Source organism: Mobula hypostoma, chromosome 10 (genome assembly GCF_963921235.1).
Source record: "Mobula hypostoma chromosome 10, sMobHyp1.1, whole genome shotgun sequence".
Taxonomy (NCBI): domain Eukaryota; kingdom Metazoa; phylum Chordata; class Chondrichthyes; order Myliobatiformes; family Myliobatidae; genus Mobula; species Mobula hypostoma.
The window spans coordinates 111,754,885-111,780,749 of NC_086106.1; the positions used below are offsets into that span (position 1 = coordinate 111,754,885).

Below are 25,865 nucleotides of genomic sequence, written 5' to 3' on the forward strand. Positions count from 1 at the left end.
AAAATGTCATCAGTTATTTTGATGTTAAAAAGTTCTTTTTAATTTAAAGCCACATTACAAATCTGAGCAGAAACATTTCAAAATATTATACATTGATTTTAAAGCAGAGCCATCATTTAAAGGTAATAGCGTTGGGTTTAGGTGATCATACAAATCAACCAGTTTCACAAAGGTCACTAGCAGTGGTTTATGATCTTCCATTGGTTTATGAATTTATCCACAGACAAGCAACTTCGGATGGTTAAAAATAGCCTGCATCAAACATGTGACAAAATCCTTTAAGAGTTGCTGTAATCTGATATACTGGATGCAGTTGCCTAGAATCCAGAAATTTTCCACTCATTTCTGCTGCTGACTTTTGTGAATCAGTAACTAATGCTGTACCTTCCCTTACTAAATCATTGCATCACACACAAAATGCTGGAAGAACTTAGCAGGTCAGACGGCATCTATGGACAGGAATAAACTTTCAGTGGTCCCTTTGTCCTGGTGAAGTCTCAACCCAAAAAGTAGGCTGTTTATTCCTCTCTATAGATACTGCCTGACACGCTGAGGTCCTCTGGCATTTTGTGTGTGTTCTCTGGATTTCCAGCATCTGCAGAGGGGCTGTGGAAATTCACAAATCTATGATATAAATAGCCTTTGGGAAGAATGATGCTTTATACTTACAAAAGCCCCGGTGCATTTTTCTGCTGCATTTGGCTTTTATGCGTATTCTCATTGCAAATAGAATAATTCCTAGTATTTGAATAACTCAATATAATTTAAATACCTGTCCTGTAATTTTCAAGTGTATTGTTGGTTTCTGCAAGTTAAGATGCTATTTATACGTCAGGATTGCTAATTAATTGCAGCAGGATCGTTGTTGAAGCAAGTCTTAAAATACTCCAGACATGTGTTTGCACATTTATTCTCAGAAAAATAACCGTGGGCTCACATTGCTTTTAAAAGAATTGAGACAATATGCCCCATTCTTCCAGTACTGGCCAGGTAAGGTGAAGTGGATGGGCAGATTACTCTGGACCATCATTACCAATTAGGCAAAAGAGCCCAGAGGCTGTACTTCTCAGCTGTCCAATGAGGAAAGCAAATAAAGAATTACATGAATTAAAAGCACAGAACTTCAGGCAATAATCTCCGGAATTCATTTGCCCTGAAGGTGGTGGAGGACAGATCACTAGATACGTTTTAGGAGGAAATAGATAAAAAGGTGTGATTTAGCCTTATCTTCTTTAAATTAATTGGGTTGACTCAGTTCAAAACTATTGTTGTTTTCTAAGTGCCCTGTCACAACTTCCTTAATTATTTTCCTACTACTGATGTCAGATTAACTGGTCTGTAATTTCTCTTTTTCCCCCCTTTCCTCCTGTTTTAAATAGCACATTTGCATTTATTGCATTTGCTATTTGGGAATCTGTGGAACTTTGTAAGATGATTTTCTTTTCTGATTATCTGTCTTTTCCTTGAAGATGGACAAAATATTTGTTTGGTTTCTCTACCACTTAATTTCCAAAATAATTGATGAGGATTTTAACATGAAAGTGGATTGGGAAAACCAGGTCAGTACAGATCTGAAGATGATAAGGCTTAAAGATACCCTTAGGGAACAGAGATCACAATATGATCAAGTTCACTTTGAAATTTGAGAAGAAGAATGTGTTGGTATTTCAGCAGAGCAAAGGAATTTACAATGGCATGAGAGGGGAACTGGCCAAAGTTGACTGGAAAGGGACACTAGCAGAGCACCAATGGCTGGATATTTTGCAAAAAATGAGAGAAGTGCAAGACAGATATAATCCAAGTAAGAAATTTTTGAATGGAAGGAGGACACTACCAAGGCTGACAAGTAAAGTCAGAGCCAAAGTAAAAGCAAAAGAGAGCGCATACAAGGAAGCCAGAGCTAGTGGGAAGATAGAGGATTGGGGAGCTTTTAAAAACTTGCAGAAGAAAACTAAGAAGGTCATTAGGAAGGAAAAGATGAATTATGAGAGGAAGCTGGCGACTAATATCAAAGAAGATACTAAAAGCTTCTTTAAGTATATAAAAGGTAAAAGAGAGTAGAGGGCAGATATAGGACCAATAAAAAATGACGCTGGAGATATTGTAATGAAAGATGCAGAGATGGCAGAGGAATTGAATGCACATTTTGCATCAGCCTTCATAGTGGAAGACATCTGCAGTATACCAGCCATTCAAGACTATCAGGGAATTGACGTATGTGCAGTGAAAACTATGACTGAGAAGGTGCTCAGGAAGTTTAATGGTCTGAGGATGGATAAATCTCCTGGACCTGATGGAATGCACCCTTGGGTTCTGAAAGAAATAGTTTGGAGTGATTGCAGAGGCATTAATGATGATCTTTCAAGAATCGATAGAATCTGGCATTGTACTGGATGATTGGAAAATTGAAAATGTTACTCCGCTATTTAAGAAGGGTGGGAGGCAGCAGAAAGGAAACTATAGACCTGTTAGTCTGACATCAGTGGTTGGGAAGTTGTTGGAATCAATTGTTAGGGATGAGATTATGAAATACCTGGATGCACATGACAAGATAGGCCAAAGCCAGCATGGTTTTCTGAAAGGAAAATCCTGCCTGACAAACCTACTGCAATTCTTTGAGGAAATTGCAAGCAGGGTAGACAAAGGAGATGCAGTAGATGTGGTGTATTTGGATTTTCAGAAGGCCTTTGACAAGGTGCTGCACATGAGGCTGCTTAGCAAGATAAGATCCCATGGAATTACAGGGAAGTTATTAGCGTGGGTGGAGTATTGGGTGATCAGCAGAAAACAGAGAGTGGGAATAAAGGGATCCCATTCTGGCTGGCTGCCAGTTACCAGCGGAGTTCCACAGGGGTCAATGTTGGGACCGCTGCTTTTAACGATGTATGTCAATGATTTGGACTATGGGATGAATGGATATGTGGCTAAATTTGCTGATAGTACAAAGACAGGTGGAGGAGCGGGTAGTGTTGAGGAAGCAGACAGACTTAGATAGTTCAGGGGAATGGGCAAAGAAGTGGCAAATGAAATATAATGCTGGAAAGTGTATGGTCATACACTTTGATGGAAGAAATAAATGGGCAGACTATTATTTAGATGGGGAGAGAATTCAAAATGCAGAGATGCAAAAGGACTTGGGAGTCCTTGTGCAGGATACCCTAAAGGTCAGCCTCCAGGTTGAATCGGTGGTGAAGAAGGTGAATGCAATGTTAGCATTCATTTCTAGAATTATAGAATATAAGCAGGGATGTGATGTTGAGGATCTATAACGCACTCGTGAGACCACACTTGAAGTATTGTGTGCAGTTTTGGGCTCTTTGTCTTAGAAAGGATATACTGACATTGGAGAGGGTTCAGAGAAGATTCACAAGAATTTTTCCATGAATGAAAGGGTTACCGTATGAGGAACATCTGGCAGCTCTTGGGCTGTATTCCCTGGAGTTCAAGAGAATGAGGGGGGATCTCATAGAAACATTCTGAATGTTAAAAGGCCTGAACAGATTAGATATGGCAAAGTTATTTCCCATGATAGGGAAGTCTAGGACAAGAGGGCACAACTTCAGGATTGAAGGACGCCCATTTAGAACAGAGATATGGAGAAATTACTTCAGTCAGAGGATGGTAAATCCGTGAAATTTGTTGCCACAAGCGGCTGTGGAGGCCAAGTCATTGGGTGTATTAAGGCAGAGATAGATAGGTTCTTGATTAGCCAGGGCATCAAAGGGTATGGGGAGAAGGCAGGGGAGTGGGGATGACTGGAAGAATTGGGTCAGCCCATGATTGGCGGAGCAGACTATTTGCTATTTCTTTTGTTCTGCATGTATAGAAGATTTTTACAGTACATTTTTAAGTTTCTTGCTAAAATACTCCCAATTCCTTGTTTCTCCTTTCATGACATTTGAAACTTTAGGAATCCTCAGACTTGCTGCTCTCTTGGCAAGATGGTAATCTTTTTCCTTTATCTTCTGCTATCTTTAACTTCGACGGTTCAATTTAGTATCAGAGAAGTATACAACCTGAAATCTTTACTCTTCACAGACATCCATGAAACAGAGAGAAAAAAATCCCCAGACAAGGAATGTTGGAACCCCAAGCCCCTCTACCCCCTCTCATGCACGAACAGCAGCAACTGCATCAACATTCCGCCCTCCCCCTTGCTCCAGCAAAGCATCAGCCCCGAGAGACCATGATCTAGAGTCCTTCAAAAGCTGCTGTCTATTCCAAAACCAACATCTCAGACAGGCTCTCTCTCTCACTGGTGAGGGGAAGAGCAGTATTGCTCTTGCCACAGTGAGAGGGGGCACCAACAGCTTGCTCTTTCTCATGTTAGTCAAGAAATTACCATTTCTCCTGATAGGTATTTGTCCCTCATGGGGATGTTCTGTAGATTTGCTGTAAACTATGTTAATTCTTTAAATGTAAGTTGGTGCCCATTTACTGTCAAGACAGGTAATGTTATCCCAGTCTGCCATAGCTAGCAAGTGTCTCTAAAGTTTATTTAGATTTAAGATTCTGGTTTCAGAATAACAAAATCATTTTAACCTGGATATTAAATTCCATCTTATGATCTTGCTTTCCTAAAGGTCCATTAGCTACTGTTATCGATTCTTTCTCCCTACACAATACTGGATCTGAAATAGCCTGTTTACTTGTTGGTTCCTCAATATTACTGATCTAAAAAAATCATTTGTACATTACCACTAACATGGTAGTAAGCCTTTCTGCAGATTTAAGCGCCTCTTTTATCATACTTGAAACAAATGCCTTTAATTTTCTGATTTATTCAATGACCAACATTGTGACCACTGTTTATAGAGGCTCAACTGTAGAAAGTTTCTGAGATACTCAAATCACCTCCTCTGGCACTAATAATCATTCTATGGTCAAAGTCACATAGATCACATTGTTCCCCTATCCGATGTTTGGTCTGAACAACAACTACACCACTTGACAGGTGCAGTCACATCATTATCAGATTAAGCATTTGCATTACTGAGCGGGTGTACAGGTGGACTTAATAAAGTGGCCACTGAGTGTACAGTATGTCATTCTAAGTACAAAAAAAAAATAATTGAATAGTAAGTCACATTTATTTCAGAGTGCTGTAATGTTTTCTGGTTTCATGGATGGTAGCATTTATTATCTTTGAACCCAGTTCTATCTAAACATCTAGTGCTTTGATGGATATCGAACTTTAAATTTCCTGTTTTTTATCCAGAGAATGGTTGTCACATTTTTCTTGCAGATCATATCTGTGTCTTTTCATTATGATAAATGGGTTGTATCGAATCAGAATGATAAAGCTGTGTATTTGAGACAAGTGGGGCATGACTGTCAACTTTTCCATTTCGTGGTTGTGGCAAATAAAACAACAACAATTCTGATCCAGTAGAATTTGGGTCCTTTCTCAGATGATAAATGGCCAGGATCAGAGGGTAGGAAATAAAAACTGAAAACTGCAGTTGCTGGAAATGCGAAATAAAAACAGAAATCTCTCAGTAGGATAGGTGGTATCTGTAAGAGGAAGAACACAATTATCATTACAGATTAGGGACCCTTGGCTAGTGTCCGTAAATGTCTGTGTTGTGACATGTAATTAGATCAAGCACTTCATTTTCTGTCTAACATTTGTGCAATCAGTTGTGGGGAAACCAGGCCTATATAAGATTGTAAACTATAATCTGCTGGGGTCATCCGTTGTGTTCGGTGCTCCTGACGCAGTTTCCTCTACACTGGTGAGACGTGTCGTAAATTGCTTCGTCAAGCACTTTCATTCCATTTGCCACAACGGATCTTTCCGGTGGCCAAACATTTTAATTTTGGTTCCCATTCCTCTTCCGACATATCAGTCCACGGCCTCCTCTTGTGCCAATATGAGGCCACCCTCAGGGTGGAGGAGCAACACCTTGTATTCCATTTGGGTAACTTCCAACTTGATAGCATGAATATCAATTTCTCCTTCCAATAAAAAAGCCTCTCCTCTCCTTCCATTCCTCACTCTGGCCTTTTACCTTTTCTCAGCTGCCTACCACTCCCCTGGGTCCCTTTCTCCTATGGTCCACTTTGGGTGGCATGCAACAGGTGACAGGGTGGCATGCTGCAGGTGACTGGGTGGGTGCTGCAAGTGAGTGGGTGGGTGCTGCATGTGACGGGGTGGGTGCTGCAGGTGAGTGGGTGGGTGCAGCAGGTGAGTGGGTGGGTGCAGCAGGTGAGTGGGTGTGTGCAGCAGGTGAGTGGGTGGATGCTGCAGGTGAGTGGGTGGGTGCAGCAGGTGGGGGGTGGCTGATGCAGGAGAGTGGTGGGTGCAGCAGGTGAGTGGGTGGGTGCTGCAGGTGAGTGGGTGGGAGCTGCAGGTGAGTGGGTGGCTGCAGTAAGTGACTGGGTGGGTGCAGCAGGTGACTGGGTGGGTGCTGCAGGTGAGTGAGTGGGTGCTGCAGGTGAGTGGGCGGGTGCTGCAGGTGAGTGGGTGGCTGATGCAGGTGAGTGGGTGGGTGCTGCGGGTGAGTGGGTGGATGCTGCAGGTGAGTGGGTGGGTGCTGCAGGTGAGTGGGTGGGTGCTGCAAGTGACTGGGTGGGTTCAGCAGGTGAGTGGGTGGGTGCTGCAGGTGAGTGGGTGGGAGCTGCAGGTGAGTGGGTGGGTGCAGCAGGTGACTGGGTGGGTGCTGCAGGTGAGTGGGTGTGTGCAGCAGGTGAGTGGGTGGATGCTGCAGGTGAGTGGGTGGGTGCAGCAGGTGGGGGGTGGCTGATGCAGGTGAGTGGTGAGTGCAGCAGGTGAGTGGGTGGGTGCTGCAGGTGAGTGGGTGGGAGCTGCAGGTGAGTGGGTGGCTGCAGTAAGTGACTGGGTGGGTGCAGCAGGTGACTGGGTGGGTGCTGCAGGTGAGTGAGTGGGTGCTGCAGGTGAGTGGGTGGCTGATGCAGGTGAGTGGGTGGGTGCTGCAGGTGAGTGGGTGGATGCTGCAGGTGAGTGGGTGGGTGCTGCAAGTGACTGGGTGGGTTCAGCAGGTGAGTGGGTGGGTGCTGCAGGTGAGTGGATGGGAGCTGCAGGTGAGTGGGTGGGTGCAGCAGGTGACTGGGTGGGTGCTGCAGGTGAGTGGGTGGCTGCAGCAGGTGAGTGGGTGGGTGCTGCAGGTGATGGGGTGGATGCTGCAGGTGAGTGGGTGGGTGCAGCAGGTGAGTGGGTGGATGCTGCAGGTGAGTGGGTGGATGCTGCAAGTGACAGGGTGGATGCTGCAGGTGACGGGGTGGCTGCTGCAGGTGAGTGGGTGGTGTGCTGCAGGTGAGTGGGTGGATGCTGCAGGTGAGTGGGTGGATGCTGCAAGTGATGGGGTGGATGCTTCAGGTGAGTGGGTGGATGCAGCAGGTGACTGGGTGGGTGCTGCAGGTGACTGGGTGGATGCTGCAGGTGAGTGGGTGAGTGCAGCAGGTGACTGGGTGGGTGCTGCAGGTGAGTGGGTGGGTGCTGCAGGTGAGTGGGTGGGTGCAGCAGGTGACTAGGTGGCTGATGCAGGTGACTGGGTGGACGCTGCAGGTGAGTGGGTGAGTGCAGCAGGTGAGTGGGTGGATGCTGCAGGTGAGTGGGTGGATGCTGCAAGTGACAGGGTGGATGCTGCAGGTGACGGGGTGGCTGCTGCAGGTGAGTGGGTGGTGTGCTGCAGGTGAGTGGGTGGATGCTGCAGGTGAGTGGGTGGATGCAGCAGGTGACTGGGTGGGTGCTGCAGGTGACTGGGTGGATGCTGCAGGTGAGTGGGTGGGTGCAGTAGGTGACTGGGTGGGTGCTGCAGGTGAGTGGGTGGGTGCAGCAGGTGACTAGGTGGCTGATGCAGGTGACTGGGTGGATGCTGCAGGTGAGTGGGTGAGTGCAGCAGGTGAGTGAGTGGGTGGGAGCTGCAGGTGACTGGGTGGGTGTTGCAGGTGAGTGGGTGAGTGCAGCAGGTGACTGGGTGGGTGCTGCAGGTGAGTGGGTGGTGTGTTGCAGGTGAGTGGGTGGATGCTGCAGGTGAATGGGTGGATGCTGCAAGTGACGGGGTGGCTGCTGCAGGTGAGTGGGTGGTGTGCTGCTGGTGAGTGGGTGGATGCTGCAGGTGAGTGGGTGGATGCTGCAAGTGACGGGGTGGATGCTGCAGGTGACTGGGTGGATGCTGCAGGTGAGTGGGTGGGTGCAGCAGGTGACTGGGTGGCTGATGCAGGTGACTGGGTGGGTGCTGCAGGTGAGTGGGTGGTGTGCTGCAGGTGAGTGAGTGGGTGGGAGCTGCAGGTGACTGGGTGGGTGCAGCAGGTGAGTGGGTGGGAGCTGCAGGTGAGTGGGTGGGTGCTGCAGGTGACTGGGTGGATGCTGCAGGTGAGTGGGTGGGTGCAGCAGGTGAGTGGGTGGGTGCTGCAGGTGACTGGGTGGATGCTGCAGGTGAGTGGGTGGGTGCAGCAGGTGAGTGGGTGGGTGCTGCAGGTGACTGGGTGGATGCTGCAGGTGAGTGGGTGGGTGCTGCAGGTGACTGGGTGGCTGCTACAAGTGAGTGGGTGGATGCTGCAGGTGAGTGGGTGGGTGCTGTAAGTGACTGGGTGGGTTCAGCAGGTGAGTGGGTGGGAGCTGCAGGTGAGTGGGTGGGTGCTGCAGGTGAGTGGGTGGGTGCTGCAAGTGACTGGGTGGGTTCAGCAGGTGAGTGGGTGGGTGCTGCAGGTGACTGGGTGGGTGCTGCAAGTGACTGGGTGGGTTCAGCAGGTGAGTGGGTGGGAGCTGCAGATGAGTGGGTGGGTGCTGCAGGTGAGTGGGTGGGTGCTGCAAGTGACTGGGTGGGTTCAGCAGGTGAGTGGGTGGGAGCTGCAGGTGATGGGGTGGATGCAGCAGGTGAGTGGGTGGGTGCAGCAGGCGAGTGGGTGGGTGCTGCAGGTGACTGGGTGGTATGCTGCAGGACTGGTGTTGGGACCCTTGTTGTTTGGATGTGTGTGCACAAGTCTTGATAAGTAAAATCAGGAGATGGTGTTGATAGTGAAGAAGATTATTGTAGATTACAGGGGGATTTTGATCAGTTAGGGGTGAGCCAAGAGGTAGCAAATTCTCTTCAATACAGATAAGTGTGAGGTGATACATTTTGGAAAGTCAAACCACCACAGGACTAAAGCCCAATTCATACTTCTGCGTCAAATGTACGCTGTAGGTACCGTGTAGCCTTTGCCGTAGGGTAACGTGCACCTCCCCAAAAAAGTAGCTCACGCGTCGTGGCGATGCAGACCGCAACAACTGTGATTGGTCCGCTTGGTAGCATCGCATTTCCTCCTACGCATTTCCAGTTGCTTTTCTTCGCCATGTCTGTACCCTGATGCGAAATAAATGGTTGGAGATGATGAACCAAATCGTCAAATCTACCTGCTGACATCCGAAAATATTTGAAATGCATTTCCTCGTCTATGTCTCTCATGAAGAAACTCAACACAGTGGCATAGAAACCCTATCGCCAACTAGCGTTTTGACAGTGAATTGCAGAGCGACGCAGACACAACTACGCATGCTCGCTACAGCATAGGGCTATGCAAAAGAATAAATCAGGCCTACAGCGTAGGCTACGTCGTAGCCTGTACGCACAGGTATAAATCAGGCTTTACACTATGGATGGTAGGGAACTAGAGTGTGTAATGGAACAGAGTGACTTAGAAATACACGTGCATAGTTCTTTAAAAACAGTGGTAGGAAGGGTGGTGAATAGAAAACATTTTAGCACATTAGTCAGGGCATTGAGGGTAGGAGTTGGGACATTATGTTGCAGTTGCACAAGTCATTGGCGAGGCCCTACTTGGAGTACTGTATACAGTTTTGTTCACCCTGTTGTAGGAAAGATGTAGTTAAACAGGAAAGAGTCCAGAAAATATTTACAAGGATCTTGCCAGGGCTAGAGTTACCGGGAGAGGTTGCTCATGTTAGCCTCATACAGAAATCTTTCCTGATCATCTTGGCAGATCTGGAATGTAGGAAAATGAGGGGTGACCTTATAGAAATGTTTGAAATTATGAGAGGTACAAATATGATGGATGATAACAGTCCCTTCCTCTGTGTCTGAGGAGTATAGAACTAGTGGGTATTTAGGTTGAGAGGGGAAAGATTTAAAAGGGAATTTTTCACACCTAAATATTTATGAAAGGAGCTGCCAGAGGAAGTGGTTGAGGCAGGTACAAACGTATCATTTAAGAAGCACTTGGACAGATACCTGGAGGGGCAGGGTTCTGCGCATAGGGAACACTAAATCATACCTGGATTTCAGATGGGCAATCTGTGTATGCAGGCGCAGGTTTCCCAATGTAATAAACAAGAAATGTGACACTGTGGGTGATATTTTGTTTCGATTTCCATGCCTTAACTGTGGAAGTGATGCTCACGTTGTGAATTGTCTTGTGATGAGGCTAGGATCAGATATGGTTGCTGTGTGGCACAGCTCAAAGGGCCGGTCGGGGTCTATTCCGCCCTGCGTCGCAAAAAGTTAATAAATAAACAATAACGCTCCACTTATTGACCACTGTGTCACTCCAGGCAACCCATGCTAGTTTCTGCCAGATTTCTCAGTTGGCTGCTCACCATTGCATTGGAGAAGTTACCTCAGATCTGTACTCACGAAACAAGTTCACTTATTTCGGTTTCAATGGGGAGAAGCTGGTATTTTCACATTGATCTGGCTTCCCACGGGGGTAGGCAGCCAACAACAGCACTCAAGTGTTCCATTAAATAACGCAGAACTTTTCACTTAGAAAGGGTTTCCTGTCCCTAATGCCCAGGTCTTCACTGATCATGAGAAGCATATTCTGATGTTGAACACCATGTCTCTTACCACATCTTTTCACTTCAGAGTCCACGCTGCCCGACATTTTCTGTGCAACACTATCTACACAATGTATAATGATGCTTTGAAAGACCATCTGCACAGCTTTTAACACATAAAGTGATTGTCTGCTGTGATAACTAAAGTGGATTTCTAAATTTCTGCATTTCCTGCTGAAAGATATTCAACTGAAATGGTGGGGCTGAGTGGTCTTCTATTCCTAATCTGCATGTTTGTCTGCTAATGCACAGAATTAAAGTAGATAGGAACAACAAGTGATTGCATCAGCAAGATAGTGTCCAAGCACCATCTGACCTTTACCCAAAATACATATATCTCAGAAGAACTGTGGTCTATAGGTGTCAGCGGATGTTGACAGCTGTTATTCTTTGGTCTGCTGATTCATGTTGATGGTGGATATTCACCATTGCACTAGATGTAGCTGGGAGCAATGCACATTAAAAAATACTGATTAAATTGGCAGACAATAGACAGGCAGATGCATTGAATGGCTAATGTTTCAAGCCAGTTAAGTCTACATGCATTTAGAATGAAGAAATCCTTAAGGAAAGTCATTAAACCGATTGTTCAAGAGGTGCACGTGAACATTGAATCATGTTGTGCACAGTGGATACAAGTGTTATTTAGAAGCAGATGTCATTCTCAACTACCTGTTCCCTGGAAAGCCATGGTTGATGTCAGTAAAATCATCGGTGACAACTTGGAAATGTATGAAAGATCAACTTAAATTAGCTGTGGACTAAACTGGCATGCCTTCTTTCACTCAGGTACCAGTAGAAAATAAGTTTAATTCAGGAAGCTGATGTAAAGTGAGACAAAAACTTGGAAACCAAATGCAAAGGTGAAGGAGTTACCTTGGGAGGACAGCACTAGTATATTCACAGGCACTAAATGAACCAGGATGAAGTTAGTTAATGAAGAATTGCAGCCAGGAGGAGAGAGACTCTTCGCTAGGAGCATAGCAAATCCAAGACACCTTCAGCTAAAGATCAGGACCTCTCTCACACATCAGTGCCCCAATTGGACAGGAACTGTTGGGATAACATTCACAAGCCACAGGGAATATGTCCTCAGATGAACATCGAAATGGATACGTGGGTAGCTGCAGAATGAAAATTCAACTCTGTAGCCAGTAAATGAATTGCAACATGATCTAGAAACAAATACAGTCACTGCATGTTCGAGAAGCTAGTGGATTTTGAAACAGTAATGTTGTGGAAAAGTGCAGGGCCCAGAAACCCAAGGACCAAAAAGAAGGGGAAAGTCATCACTACCATAATCTAAGATCACCTCATACGAATATATTTACTTACAGTTTATCGATTTTGGTTTAAGATGGTGCTGGTGAATCTCAGCGACGTCTGGCTGGTGGCTAATAAAACAATGAAAACAACTAAGTACTTTGTTAATCATTCTTTCTGGCAAATGATCATCGCAAACAATAGTTTGTAACTTCCCGTTGGACTTGGAGGCAATTCGATGAGGCGGAACTGAGGCAAGGCAAAGCAGTGGGCCGTCGCTGAGAGCAAAGAAGACCCGAAGTTCAATCAATTTCAATCAAATTGGAAAGACTGGGTACAGGCCAAATCGAGGTGACAGGATCCAGGCCCCAGAGTGTATCAAAGTGACTGAACCAACGTTTGAACAACTACTTCAAGTGCCGGGCCAAATCAGAAAGGTTGGGTGCAGGCGAAGTTGAGGCAACGGGGTCTAGGCCCCAGAGTGTACTGAAGTGACTGAATCCAACGTTTGGTCGACAGCTTAGACGCCAAACCAGATATAAAGGGTCAGGGTGTTAGGGTCCAAGGTGAGGGCCGGGTCAGGTCAGCCCACTGCTCTGCAAGGTTTACTCAGCTCTGTGTTGAACTAGGGGTCTGGGGGTGCACTCAGTTCAGAAAGCTATTTGCTTGCATTTATTGTTTACACGATTAGTTTTTTTTTCTCTCTGCACATTGGGTGTTAAAGAATGTTTTTTTATAATAGGCTGTTTTGGGTTTCTTTGTTTCATAGCTGCCTGCTAGGAGATGAACCTTAAGGTTGTATAATGTATAATAAATGTACTTTGAACTTGAATCCAGAAACAATAAAGGCAAGCTAGGCCTTGCTGGTGAAAAAGAATAATCAACTTATCCAGGTGCATTCACCTAAAATGATCACTGAAAACCATTTTGGGTCAATGTACCTGAATAATTTGATGGAAATAGATCCGATATTTTTCATATAAAAGAAAAAAGAAGTGATGATTGTTTATGTATCTTTATTACAAGAACCATGTTAGTTCATGTATTGAAGGGTCTTGGCCTGAAACTTCAACAGTTTATTCCTCTCTGTAGATGCTGCCTGACCTGCTGAGTTCCTCCAGCAATTAGTGTGTGTTGCTCATAGATCTGAAACTATTGTCTGAAGGAGGCAGAGACTTTCCCAAGTTTGAAGAGCTACTTAGGTGAAGACTTGAATCACTGTGGCACGGGAGACAATGGTGAAAATACAGTGTAGATGGGTAGATGTCATGGTAGGCTGCAAGGCCGGTTTCCATGCTGTGTGACAATGAGACACACAGAAAGTTGTCAGAGAAACAGCTCCTTCGATCAGATTTTATCTCCAATGACAACTTGTTTCAAAAGTATGTTCAGTATTTGAACAGGGACTTGATTCACTGGAGTGTGGGGGAATGAGGGATGATCTTACAGAGGTTTATAAAATCATGAGGGACATAGACAGGGTAAATGCACACAGTCATTCATCCCAAGGTTACATAATCATGAACTAGGCAGCACAGGTTTAGGAAAAGAGGACAGATTTGATAGAAACCCAGTGGACAACTTCTTCACATAGAGGGTGGTCCATATTGAATTGAGTTGACTTTATTACTTACATCCTTCACATACTTGAGGAGTAAAAATCTTTACATTATGACTCTGTCTAACTGCGCAATGTGCAATTTATAGTAAATTGTAATAAATAGTATGTACAACAGGACAGTCAATATAACATAGAAATATAATTGTATCAGCATGAATTAATCAGTCTGATGGGCTGGTGGAAGAAGCTGTCCCACAGTCTGTTGGTCCTGGCTTTTATGCTGCAGTACCGTTTCCCGGATGGTAGCAGCTGGAACAGTTGGTGGTTGGGGTGACTTGGGTCCCCAATGATCCTTTAGGCCCTTTTTACACACCTGTCTCTGTAAAGGTCCTGAATAGTGGGAAGATCACATCTACAGATGCGCTGGGCTGTCCACACCACTCTCTGCAGAGTCCTGCGATTGAGGAAAATACAGTTATCATACCAGGCAGTGATGCAGCAAGTCAGTATGCTCTCAATTGTGCCTCTGTAGAAAGCCCTTAGGATTTGCGGACCCATGCCAAACTTCTTCAACCGTCTGAGGTATAAGAGGTGCTGTTGTGCTTTTTTCATCACACAGCTGGTATGTACAGACCACGTGAGATCTTCGGTGATGTGTATGCCAAGGAACTTAAAGCTGTTCACCCTCTCAACCCCAGATACATTGATGTCTGTTGAGTCTAGCCTGTGTCCATTCCTCCTGTAGTCCATATCTAGGGAGCACATTTCACAGGGAAAGTGATGGAGGAAATGTGCCAGTTGTGTGTGTGTGTGTATGTGTCCATCCCATCTGGTTCCTCCTTTGCTGCCTTTCTCCTCCATTCCTCCTTCTATTCTGCCTACACCTCCATGTAATTTTACTAAACTGGCTTCCTTCATTTCTTCCTGCACACTTGCAATTTCAGTTGCCTCTAGTTCCTCTGCTGCCTTCTTCACAGTGATGTCTGCCCACTCATTTCCTTTTCGTTCCTACTCTCTCCTTTCTGTTGTGCTTTTACTTTAATTACTGTCACCTCTGCTGGCAGACTCTCTGCTTCCTGCAGCTGTTGGATGAGGTGCCCGAGCTGAATACCCTGCCCCTGTTGAGGTTACAAATCCTTGTCGTGCCCAGGCTATCAGATAGTCATGCACCACCCCAGAGGCATACCATCTGTCTGTATATATATTTGCTTGTCTGCCCTCACTATAGTGCAGTGCTTCTCTCAGGGCCACCAGTTCCACCAGCTGAGCTGAGCAACCCTCTCGCAGAGCCCCTGAAGCTAATTCGTCACCTGTTTCCTTCACCACGGCCCCTTCCAGTCCATGGCTTCCTGTCTATGCATCTCTGAAACCCATCTATAAAAATCCCCTTGCTTCCCCTTCTAGAGGTGTTTCCTTTACACTGATATCATCTTCCTGCTCTATTTCCATTTGACACTCGTGTGGCTCCCTCTTAGATTGATGCTCACAGGATTCATTCCAAGTTGTCCAAGTTGCATGCCATCTTGACAATGTCTCCCATCCACTACATAATGTACTGGGTGGGCACAGGAGTACATTCAGCCAGAGACTCATTCCACCGAGGTGCAACATTGAGCATCATAGGAAGTCATTCCTGCCTGTGGCCGCCAAACTTTACAACTCCTCCCTTGGAGGGTCAGACACCCTGAGCCAATAGGCTGGTCCTGGACTTATTTCCAGGCATAATTTACATATTACTATTTAATTATTTATGGTTTTATTACTATTTAATTATGTATGGTGCAACTGTAATGAAAACCAATTTCCCCCTGAATCAATAAAGTATGACTATGACTATGCCTTACTATCGTTAGTGACTTGTCTTTCAGAATGCGAACTGCCTCCCAGGCTGCCCTTTTGCTGTCGGTGACTGCTCGCAGCCTCCCTGTGTTTTGGAGCTCTACAAAAGACCGGTGTGTGTGTGTAGTATGAGTTGTCTCATCATTACAACTGGTTCACTTACTCGCCCTGCCCAAGCGGTGCTATGCAGCGGGGAATTCCTACTGCACTGAGCATCTGTTTGGTTGAATAATATACCACCGGCCTTGTTTCCCCATGGTCCTGCACCACGATTGCGCTGTAGTACCCTCCCTCATTACTGCAGTGTAAGTGAAAGGGGTGAGCCGTTCTGGCAATCCTAGTACGGGCGCAGAGACCAGGGCTTTCTTGATATCTATAAAAGCCTTTTTCTCATCTGGCCACCACCTTACTTCCTCCAGAGGGGGCTTCCCTCTTTAATCGAGGCCTGTATCGGGGCCACTATTGCTGAGAACCCTGGTTACTATGGCAGTAATTGAATAGACCCATTACCTTCCTCACTCCCCTTATGTTTACTGGGCGGGAGATGAAACTGACTGCCCAATATCCGTCATCTGACACGTCCTTCCTCCCCTGGGAATGGGTGTAGCCTAGATACTGTCGGGTTTGCTTTCCTGTCTGAGCCTTGTGTGGACTAATTTTAAACCCGTCATCTTGCAGTATCTCTAGAACACTGGCTGTCGCCCCTAAATGACCTGCTTCACCTTCCGAAGCAACGAGCAGACCATCTACATATTGTAAGGTGGTCGAACGGTAAGGCGTTAGACTGATCCTTTTCCAAAGTATGCGCCATGACCTTATGAAAAATGGCTGGGCTATTGTGGAATCCCTGGGGGAGACTGGCCCACGTATACTGCTGCCCACCCAGGATGAAGGCAAATCAATCTTGGGACTTGGGTGCTAAGAGGATCCCCTAAAATCCATTGGCGATATCCAGGACTGGAAAAAAAAACAGGCCATTCAGGATTGCTGCAGGGCTCGCCACAATGGAATGCAATCTCGGCGTGGGTCTTAGTCTGTTGTTAACCGATATGCTCCATCGGGCTTCTTTACTGGCCATGTAGGTGAGTTAGTAGTTGCCGCAGTCCCTCAGTGTATCCCTCAATGGTTTGGTTCCTTCACTATACCCTGAACTGTTGTCAGTGCGTCAGTTTTTATAGGGTACTGCTTATGGCATTTATACTGCCACCCTCCCCCTCTATTTTAACTGGGTTTATCTTTACTCAGTTACAATCTTACTTGTGTCTAGTTCACACCGCTGGGAACTGCTAACTAAGTAACCCATAGACACCATCCTGGATCCAGCCTTTGTGATCGGGGCAGCAGCGATAATGCCAGCTAAGTTGTTTACTCTATTGGTTGTGTGTGTTCGCTGCCCTTGACGTGTCCATATTATTTTCCCCTTACCTGAATCTATAAGTTAATTCAGAAAGAAAGATTCTGAACTTAAAGAAGGGTAACTTTGAAGGTATGAGACGTGAATTAGCTAAGATAGACTGACAAATGACACTTAAAGGGTTGACGGTGGATATGCAATGGCAAGCATTTAAAGATCGCATGGATGAACTACAACAATTGTTCATCCCAGTTTGGCAAAAGAATAGATCGGGGAAGGTAGTGCACCCGCGGCTGACAAGAGAAATTAGGGATAGTATCAATTCCAAAGAAGAAGCATACAAATTAGCCAGAAAAAGCGGCTCACCTGAGGACTGGGAGAAATTCAGAGTCCAGCAGAGGAGGACAAAGGGCTTAATTAGGAAAAGGAAAAAAGATTATGAGAGAAAACTGGCAGGGAACATAAAAACTGACTGTAAAAGCTTTTATAGATATGTGAAAAGAAAAAGATTGGTTAAGTCCCTTACAGACAAAAACAGGTGAATTGATCATGGGGAACAAGGACATGGCAGACCAATTGAATAACTACTTTGGTTCTGTCTTCACTAAGGAGGACATAAATAATCTTCCGGAAATAGTAGGGGACCGAGGGTCTAGTGAGATGGAGGAACTGAGGGAAATACATGTTAGTAGGGAAGTGGTGTTAGGTAAATTGAAGGGATTAAAGGCAGATAAATTCCCAGGGCCAGATGGTCTGCATCCCAGAGTGCTTAAGGAAGTAGCCCAAGAAATAGTGGATGCATCAGTGATAATTTTTCAAAACTCTTTAGATTCTGGACTAGTTCCTGAGGATTGGAGGGTGGCTAATGTAACCCCACTTTTTAAAAAAGGAGAGAGAGAGAAACCGGGGAATTATAGACCGGTTAGCCTAACATCGGTGGTGGGGAAACTGCTAGAGTCAGTTATCAAAGATGTGATAACATCACATTTGGAAATCGGTGAAATCATCGGACAAAGTTGGCATGGATTTGTGAAAGGAAAATCATGTCTGATGAATCTCATAGAATTTTTTGAGGATGTAACTAGTAGAGTGGATAGGGGAGAACCAGTGGATGTGGTATATCTGGATTTTCAAAAGGCTTTTGACAAGGTCCCACACAGGAGATTAGTGTGCAAACTTAAAGCACACGGTATTGGAGGTAAGGTATTGATGTGGATAGAGAATTGGTTGGCAGACAGGAAGCAAAGGGTGGGAATAAACGGGACCTTTTCAGAATGGCAGGCAGTGACTAGTGGGGTACCGCAAGGCTCAGTGCTGGGACCCCAGTTGTTTACAATATATATTAATGACTTAGATGAGGGAATTAAATGCAGCATCTCCAAGTTTGCGGATGACACGAAGCTGGGCGGCAGTGTTAGCTGTGAGGAGGATGCTAAGAAGATGCAGGGTGACTTGGATAGGTTAGGTGAGTGGACAAATTCATGGCAGATGCAATTTAATGTGGATAAATGTGAGGTTATCCACTTTGGTGGCAAAAATAGGAAAACAGATTATCTGAATGGTGGCCGATTAGGAAAAGGTGAGGTGCAACGAGACCTGGGTGTCATTATACACCAGTCTTTGAAAGTGGGCATGCAGGTACAGCAGGCGGTGAAAAAGGCGAATGGTATGCTGGCATTCATAGCAAGAGGATTCGAGTACAGGAGCAGGGAGGTACTACTGCAGTTGTACAAGGCCTTGGTGAGACCACACCTGGAGTATTGTGTGCAGTTTTGGTCCCCTAATCTGAGGAAAGACATTCTTGCCATAGAGGGAGTGCAAAGAAGGTTCACCAGATTGATTCCTGGGATGGCAGGACTTTCATATGATGAAAGACTGGATCAACTAGGCTTATACTCGTCGGAATTTAGAAGATTGAGGGGGGATCTTATTGAAAGGTACAAAATCCTAATGGGATTGGATAGGCTAGATGCAGAAAGATTGTTCCCGATGTTGGGGAAGTCCAGAACAAGGGGTCACAGTTTGAGGATAAAGGGGAAGCCTTTTAGGACCGAGATTAGGAAAAACTTCTTCACACAGTGAGTGGTGAATCTGTGGAATTCTCTGCCACAGGAAACAGTTGAGGCCAGTTCATTGGCTATATTTAAGAGGGAGTTAGATATGGGCCTTGTGGCTAAAGGGATCGGGGGGTATGGAGGGAAGGCTGGTACAGGGTTCTGAGTTGGATGATCAGCCATGATCATACTGAATGGCAGTGCAGGCTCGAAGGGCCGAATGGCCTACTCCTGCTCTTATTTTCTATGTTTCTATAACGGCCCATGCTTCCCTTAGGATGTCTTGCCCAAGGATAGTACACTCATAATTTGGACAGACCCAGAGATACACTGGAAGCTGCACTCCGCAGATTTTGAGTATTTATGACTCATTTCTTTCTTCTTCCACTGGTCTGTTTCACTGGCCCACAAAACAATCGCAGAGAAGGTCAACCCTGCCCACTGCTATCCCTAAATCTAAAACTTATTGGTGGGCCAAGCTCAGGCCTTCAGTCATCATTTTCAGGAAGACTGGGTCGTCCCTCCCTGGATTATCCGACCCTGAATGCTCCTTGTTCCTTCAATATTATTGTTCTGCATAATCCACGGCTGTCTAATCAGCTCTTTGATTTACTGCCATTATCATTCCCCAGTTACTCTCACCTCCCCCACCCAGTCACTGGCTCACTTCCCCTTTAAAAGAGTGATATCTTTCTTCATTGCTGGTGTTCCTGGTAGTTACCCATGTACCATCCTGCACCCCCTGGCCCACACTGCCCCACATATTTCTTGGGCACTTTGCTTTTACCAACACGTGTATATCTTTATGGTGCGCCTGTTGAATTTCAACCATTTCCTTGAGCTTGAGCCAGAATTCCCAATTCCCACATGCGACTTTCAGTGAAGGCAACTCTTGACAAAATGCTGTTTCTCCCTGGGGGTGAAGGGTCATAATCAGAGTCAAGGGCTGGCTTGGATCATCAGGGTTCTTGACCTGACGTTGCCTGACCTCAACAGGTGCAATCCTGACAGATAGATCTGGGTAAAACCTCTCATGAGACCATGGATTTGCACCTTGTAAGGTTTCCAGGGTGCAGGCCTGGGTAATTTGTATGGAAGACCAGCAGTTGCCCATGCTGCAAGTCTCCCCTCTCCAGGGCACCAATATCATCCAAGGGAAGGGCATTAGGACCCATACAGCCTGGGACCAGTGTCATCGCAGAGCAATGTGTGGTTAAGTGCCTTGCTGAAGGACACACATGTTGCCTCAGCCAAGGCTCGAACTAGCAACCTTTAAATCACTAGACGAACGCCTTAACCACTTGGCCACGCGCCAACAATTCCCACACTACGCAAAATATAAATGACAAATACCAGTTAAACAACACATATTTAAAACCGCAGAGTATGCACTCCGCAGTCTGCCACTTTGAGCACTTGAACTCATGATGCCTTGCCATATTCCTTTGCATCACTCTAACACAACGCGTATGCTAAAATACAGCCCCGGAACGAGTACACATGTCATGCACTGAACCCAACCCTTCACAACTGGTGCCTCAGTCTTACCAAATTTACAAAGTTTCATCTCTTACATAAACACACTTTCACGTGCACACACATTTATATCTGCAAGTTCCGCTCTTTCTCTCTCTCCTCGTGTTCCTGACACCACCATGTTCCGTGTATCACCGACCCAAACAGATCGATGTGCCAGTGCTAATTTTTTTAAAAAATACTCATCCACTTAAACTGCAAAAATTGCTGGCCACACGATCGGTCACACAAAAGTATCCCACTTCTGACACCAAATGTTGTGTGAATGAAGTCACGGAGAAAAGTACTGGTATATACGAAGTAGCTTCTTTATTCGGCAAAACAAGATACAGCAGGCATCAGATGGAGATGCTTTTGGTCAAAAGATCTGCCCAACACGGTGCTTGATATTTTATGTGCTAAACCTCAAAGGACAATTCCATATGTACAATCTATCTACAATGCTTTCTTTGAAAGCTCACAAACTTCATACCTCTGATTTGCACCCACAGCAGACATCTAAATGAAGTTTAATCAATATTGTCTGGGTTTTACTGCTTTTAAGGACCCATTATTCAGAACTGCACTCCAAATTAAATCCACAATTTGTACTCAGACCCGAGTGCCGGTGGCAAAGGCATTTGCTACATGTAAATGTGTTAAACCCAAAAGTCGTCACAAACATCAACATCAGCTGCTAGCCTTAGAAAGCATCACCAATAAAAATTTGGCAAATTTTCCTCCCGCTTGCTGTAAGTGCAATAGTAAGAGAGACAGCAATCCAATATGGTTAACAATGAATTTATTAAAGTGTGTTTAATGGCAGAGGCAAGTTGAAAATTAAAAGATGTTTTTAAAAGTAGCTTTTCACATTGGCAATTCCTTTCTCCTGCTCCTCTGCTTCCCAAAGACCAAGTAGTGTCATGTATACCACTTGTTAGCTTAAGCAGAGCAGAGCCACACACACGGTCAAAAATGAGGTGTAGAGCCCAAGTACAATGTTGAGAATGGTGCTGTCACTAATCTATTCACAATAAGTATTAGATCTTTTAGTATTTTTGACAATTACACCCAGTTTTGTCTTTTGAAAAACAGCAGACATCTTTAGCAGGAGAAGCAGCAAGTCATTGTTGTTGTGGTTATCGAAATAAACTTGAAGTGCAGCTTACCAGAAGACTGGAATGTCAAAGTGGGGAGCACATCCAGATGGGAAATGGGGGAAAACACAAAAACAAACACATCCAGTGTAAGTTTTGCTCAGTGGACATTTCTGACACTGTAAACAAAAAATAAAGGAATTTATTCAGCCATCTGAGTTGCTGTCACTTCAGCCAGTGAGACTCATCTGAAGACACACTCAATAGTTCAGTAACAACTTCTTCCTCTATATTATCAGATTTCTGAAGATCCATGAGCCCAGGAACACTACCTCATTATTTCCTTTTTTTTGCACTATTTATTAATTCATGTTAGTTTTATGTCTTTGCACCGGATTCTGAAACCCAAATATATCAGGAGTTGCAGGTAATGTACCACATAACATGTAGGTTATATGGCAAAGAAAATACGCAATACAGAATTGATATCTCCCAGCACGTTCTTAGTCAATGTTTTGAGGGAGATGCAAATTCAGGCTGATCCTCTGAAGTAACTTTATTTTCAACCTTCTACCATCCTGCGTAACTGTAGGCCAAGTCCACCTTTAGCCATTTGCAGGGGCGTCTTTTCTTCCTTGTTTTCAATATAAATACTTGCTCCATTCTCCACCAGCAGCTTGGCTTCCTCAACCCGTTCCTCATCACAGGCCAAGTGTCTGAAAAAAAATTGAAAACAAGGTCTTATCTCACACTCCAAATCCAATAGCCATGTTTCATCTTCTTAAGGCTCTTTCCTTGGATGTCCTTTGCATTTACTACCATGTTTGCAATCTCTTAAAGAGTTTCTTGAAAACTCACAATTTAAACTCTCCTAAACTTGCCTCTGCTCTGGTCAGGCCTCTGAAGCAAACTAGTAGATCTTAAGTTTTACAATTGCATTTCAGCTTATTTCTATTTGCAAGTTGGAATGTTTTAATTACTTATATAATGGACAAGTAAAGGCACAGTTCAATTTGCAGAAAGAAAATGTCTGCATTCAGGAATGGTCATGAAGTCAGGGATGTAGCATGCAAAACAGGCCGATCATCCCATCTAGTCAATGCGTCAATCACCCCCTTGCATTTTTTTTAAATAAACTGACCCTATGCTGACCTATTTTATTCTCCTCCCCACATTTCCAACAATTCCCTCAGATTGAACCAATTGTTTACCTACTAGGAGCAATTTAAAGTTCCTAATTGATCTACAGATTGATCTACAGCTTGCACATCTTCAGAATAACATAGAGGAAACACGGTTTCAGGAAAAAAAGTTCAATCGACAGCACCAGAGGGTCAGGATTGAATCTAAGTTGCTAGAGCTGTGAGGTAGTAGCTTTAATCATGGCACTACTGAACAGTCTGGAGGGAGAGTGCAGAGTGGTGTCTGTCATATATTTGAACTAAAAGTTTAAAATTACAATATTATTGATTGTACTGGACCAATGAAATGACAAGTAAATGAAACCTAATTATCACAAAATTATTGTTCTCAAATAAAGAATTTGCATCATGGTTAGGAGATACAAATTGGCAAATGAGGCATTTACGACTACTATTGGTTTACAAGCAGCCATGTGATTTTATTTTTAAAACTGGTATGCCAGCACATCTCCTGAGGCACAAACTCCAAGCTCTAGGTTACGTTATTATAAAACATGATCTACAGGGATGATGAAACAAAAACATTCAAACACTTACAAGTGTGTTCAAGGAGTTTTTTTGTTTTGACCCCAGGACAAGAAGCCTGCTTGACTGGCACCCACCTACTACTCTATAGTTTAATTCCCACCAGTATATCATGGCTGAAATATTTACTATCTACAAAGAGCACTACAGTTACTCACCTGGCTTACTCCAATAGCAATTGCAAGAGTTACCATCAAGGACAATGATAACAGGCAGATAGAATACCATGACCTATAGGGAAGTAATGATGGATTTGGGGAAATGGAGAGCAGGAATGGAGAAATGTTATGAATGAGATTGCTGCCCTGTAAATATGTGATGGATCAAATGACCTTCCTCTGTGTTAGAAGTTTAACATTACCCTTCAATGAGTAATGTATCACTGTTTCCACCTGGGTCCAAATGCTCCCTAATGAACAGCATTAAAAGGACTGCGGTGCTTAGGAAGATGACCCACTACCACTTGCAAAGGAATTAGACATAGGCAATAAAAGAATACTCATGGAAACCCTAGTATGGCGAACATAGATCACATGCTCCATAGCATTTTGCATCGTATGCTGGAGTATGAAAAGCAGGTGAAAAAGATTAACCATGCCCACTGAGCAGAGAATCAAATCCTTAAGTGAACAGACTATGTTTTCAGTGTTTACTTGTTTGCTGAGAGAATGCCTGGAATAGAAATGTGTGTACAGACAGGAAGTCAAAGACATTAGAGCAGTTCAGAAGTAAAAATACATTTAAAATGCTATAATTGTTTAAAAAAAAAATCTCCTGCATGTGACAGTTTAATCGCTATTCACGTAGAAGGATTAGCCTTTTAAATTCCATCAGTGGATCTTCCACGGAATATCTCGGAGGAAGGTGTGCGTGACGGGGCAAAGTTATTATATGATAATCAGTTTCTGGGGGGGGAGGCAGGGGAAAAGGGCTGCAGCAAATTGTGTTTTTTTTAAATCAAGCTGGCCTTCTTTTCATTGTATACTGGAAATTCCGTGGTTGTTTAGGGTAGCACAGGGGGGACATCAGAGGAGTGCATTGTTTGACACAGAGTGGCTGGTGGATAGAATATGCTACCAGGGTAATGGTAGAATTAGATACATTAGGAACATTTGAAAAACTCTTTGGCACATGGATGAAAGAAGAGTAGAGGAAAAATGTAAGAAGAAGTGTGGGAGATAAGGGTTAGGTTAATCTTAGAGTAGTTTAAAGGTCAGCTAAAGGGCCTGTATTGTGTAGTACTGTCCTATGTTTTCAAGATATGCAACATGAAAGAACAAACCCCGTATGTATTTCAAGCATTAACTCACTTTCTAACAGAAATCTCCGAGTAATTTTCCCATAACAACCTCTTACCATGAGTGAGGCTATAATATGCTCTGAATTCATATTCCCAAGACTTTTAAAAAAAAAATTCCATCTCTCTTACTTGTTAGACATATACAGATGAAAATGACAGGAATCATCTGTATACGTGAAGACTAGAGGTAAATCAAAAATTCTTTCCGGTACTTCAACTTTATCCTTATTTCTCAATATAAGCATCCCACATGAACACTACCTGACAAGAAAGAGGAACTTACAAAGGTGTATTTCCTTCAGAGTCTTGGAGGTTGGTAGAGGCTGTATACTTCAACAGGAGCTGTACAAGATGGAGATTTCCTTTAGCTGCAGCTCTGTGCAAAGGAGTAGAGTGGATGCTATCTGAGATGTTAGGGTCGGCTCCATTCTCTAATAACATGCTCGCGATCTAAATCAACAGATAGTGAAAACAAATTAGAGATTTTCTAAAGAGAAGCGTGGAGCTTTGCACTTATAAATATTGTAAAGGGCAAAGAGAAAAGCAAAATGCTGTGGAAGACAAGAATTTGAGAATAAAGAAGATGATGGAAACATTCAGCAAGTCAAGCAGCATCCGCGTAGAGAGAAACAGAGTTATTGTCTCTAGATCGGGGTGGCCAACCTTTGACATTCCATGCGTCAATTTTTTCATGCACAAGTTCAGATGCGCCATACAACTCTTGTACCCCCATTCAATTCTTGTAAAAATGTTTATATAGACATATTTAGCATTTTTACGATATATTGATTTAATATAAAAACAAGATAAACATTACTTACCTTAATGAGACTTCTTTTAACAAATATATTTTGATTTCTTCCTTTTTCTTAATCACATATTCTTTCCATAACTCAGACCCAAGCACTAGCTTCAGTTTTCCTTCTATTTCAGTCTGACGTTGTGTTTTATATTGTCTATTAAGATCATGCCTTCTATTACTTTACTTCTATTATGTGAGAAAGTGTTTTCACAAACAATGCACAACAGTTTTCCTGACGGACCTGCTATAAATAAGAACTCATTTTCCCATTGTTCATTGAATTCACCCTTACTATCACTTTCTGCTTTTCTTTTGCTCATTTTCTTTTGCACTGTGATGGGTAACTGAATGTAAAAAACAAGGCCTAATTTTCGAAAAAGTACAAAACTGCAAATGTTCACAAAGGACAAACAAAGCACAACTCCGTATCGCACGAGTGTCAATTGTAAACTGACTGGCAAATACCTGCGACGCACCGCTGGTGCAGACGCCTGGCGCCTCAGGATCAAACAAGTATCAAACGTGTATTGAACAGTTATGGAACGACTGCAG

At 44.2% G+C, this 25,865-nt stretch overlaps 1 protein-coding gene across 1 annotated transcript in view; it reads right to left on the reverse strand.

Moving 5' to 3' along the window:
* Positions 1-20,700: 20,700 nt before the first annotated feature.
* The window catches only part of psmd10 (proteasome 26S subunit, non-ATPase 10), a 38,870-nt gene continuing 33,705 nt past the window's right edge, over positions 20,701-25,865 (reverse strand). Inside the window, exons 4-5 of the mRNA XM_063061055.1 lie at positions 24,795-24,961; positions 20,701-22,200 (exon numbers count right to left, since the gene is read on the reverse strand). Of these exons, the coding sequence (XP_062917125.1) occupies positions 22,047-22,200; positions 24,795-24,961 (321 nt within the window). The 3' untranslated portion in view covers positions 20,701-22,046. The remainder of the gene's footprint in view (positions 22,201-24,794; positions 24,962-25,865) is intronic.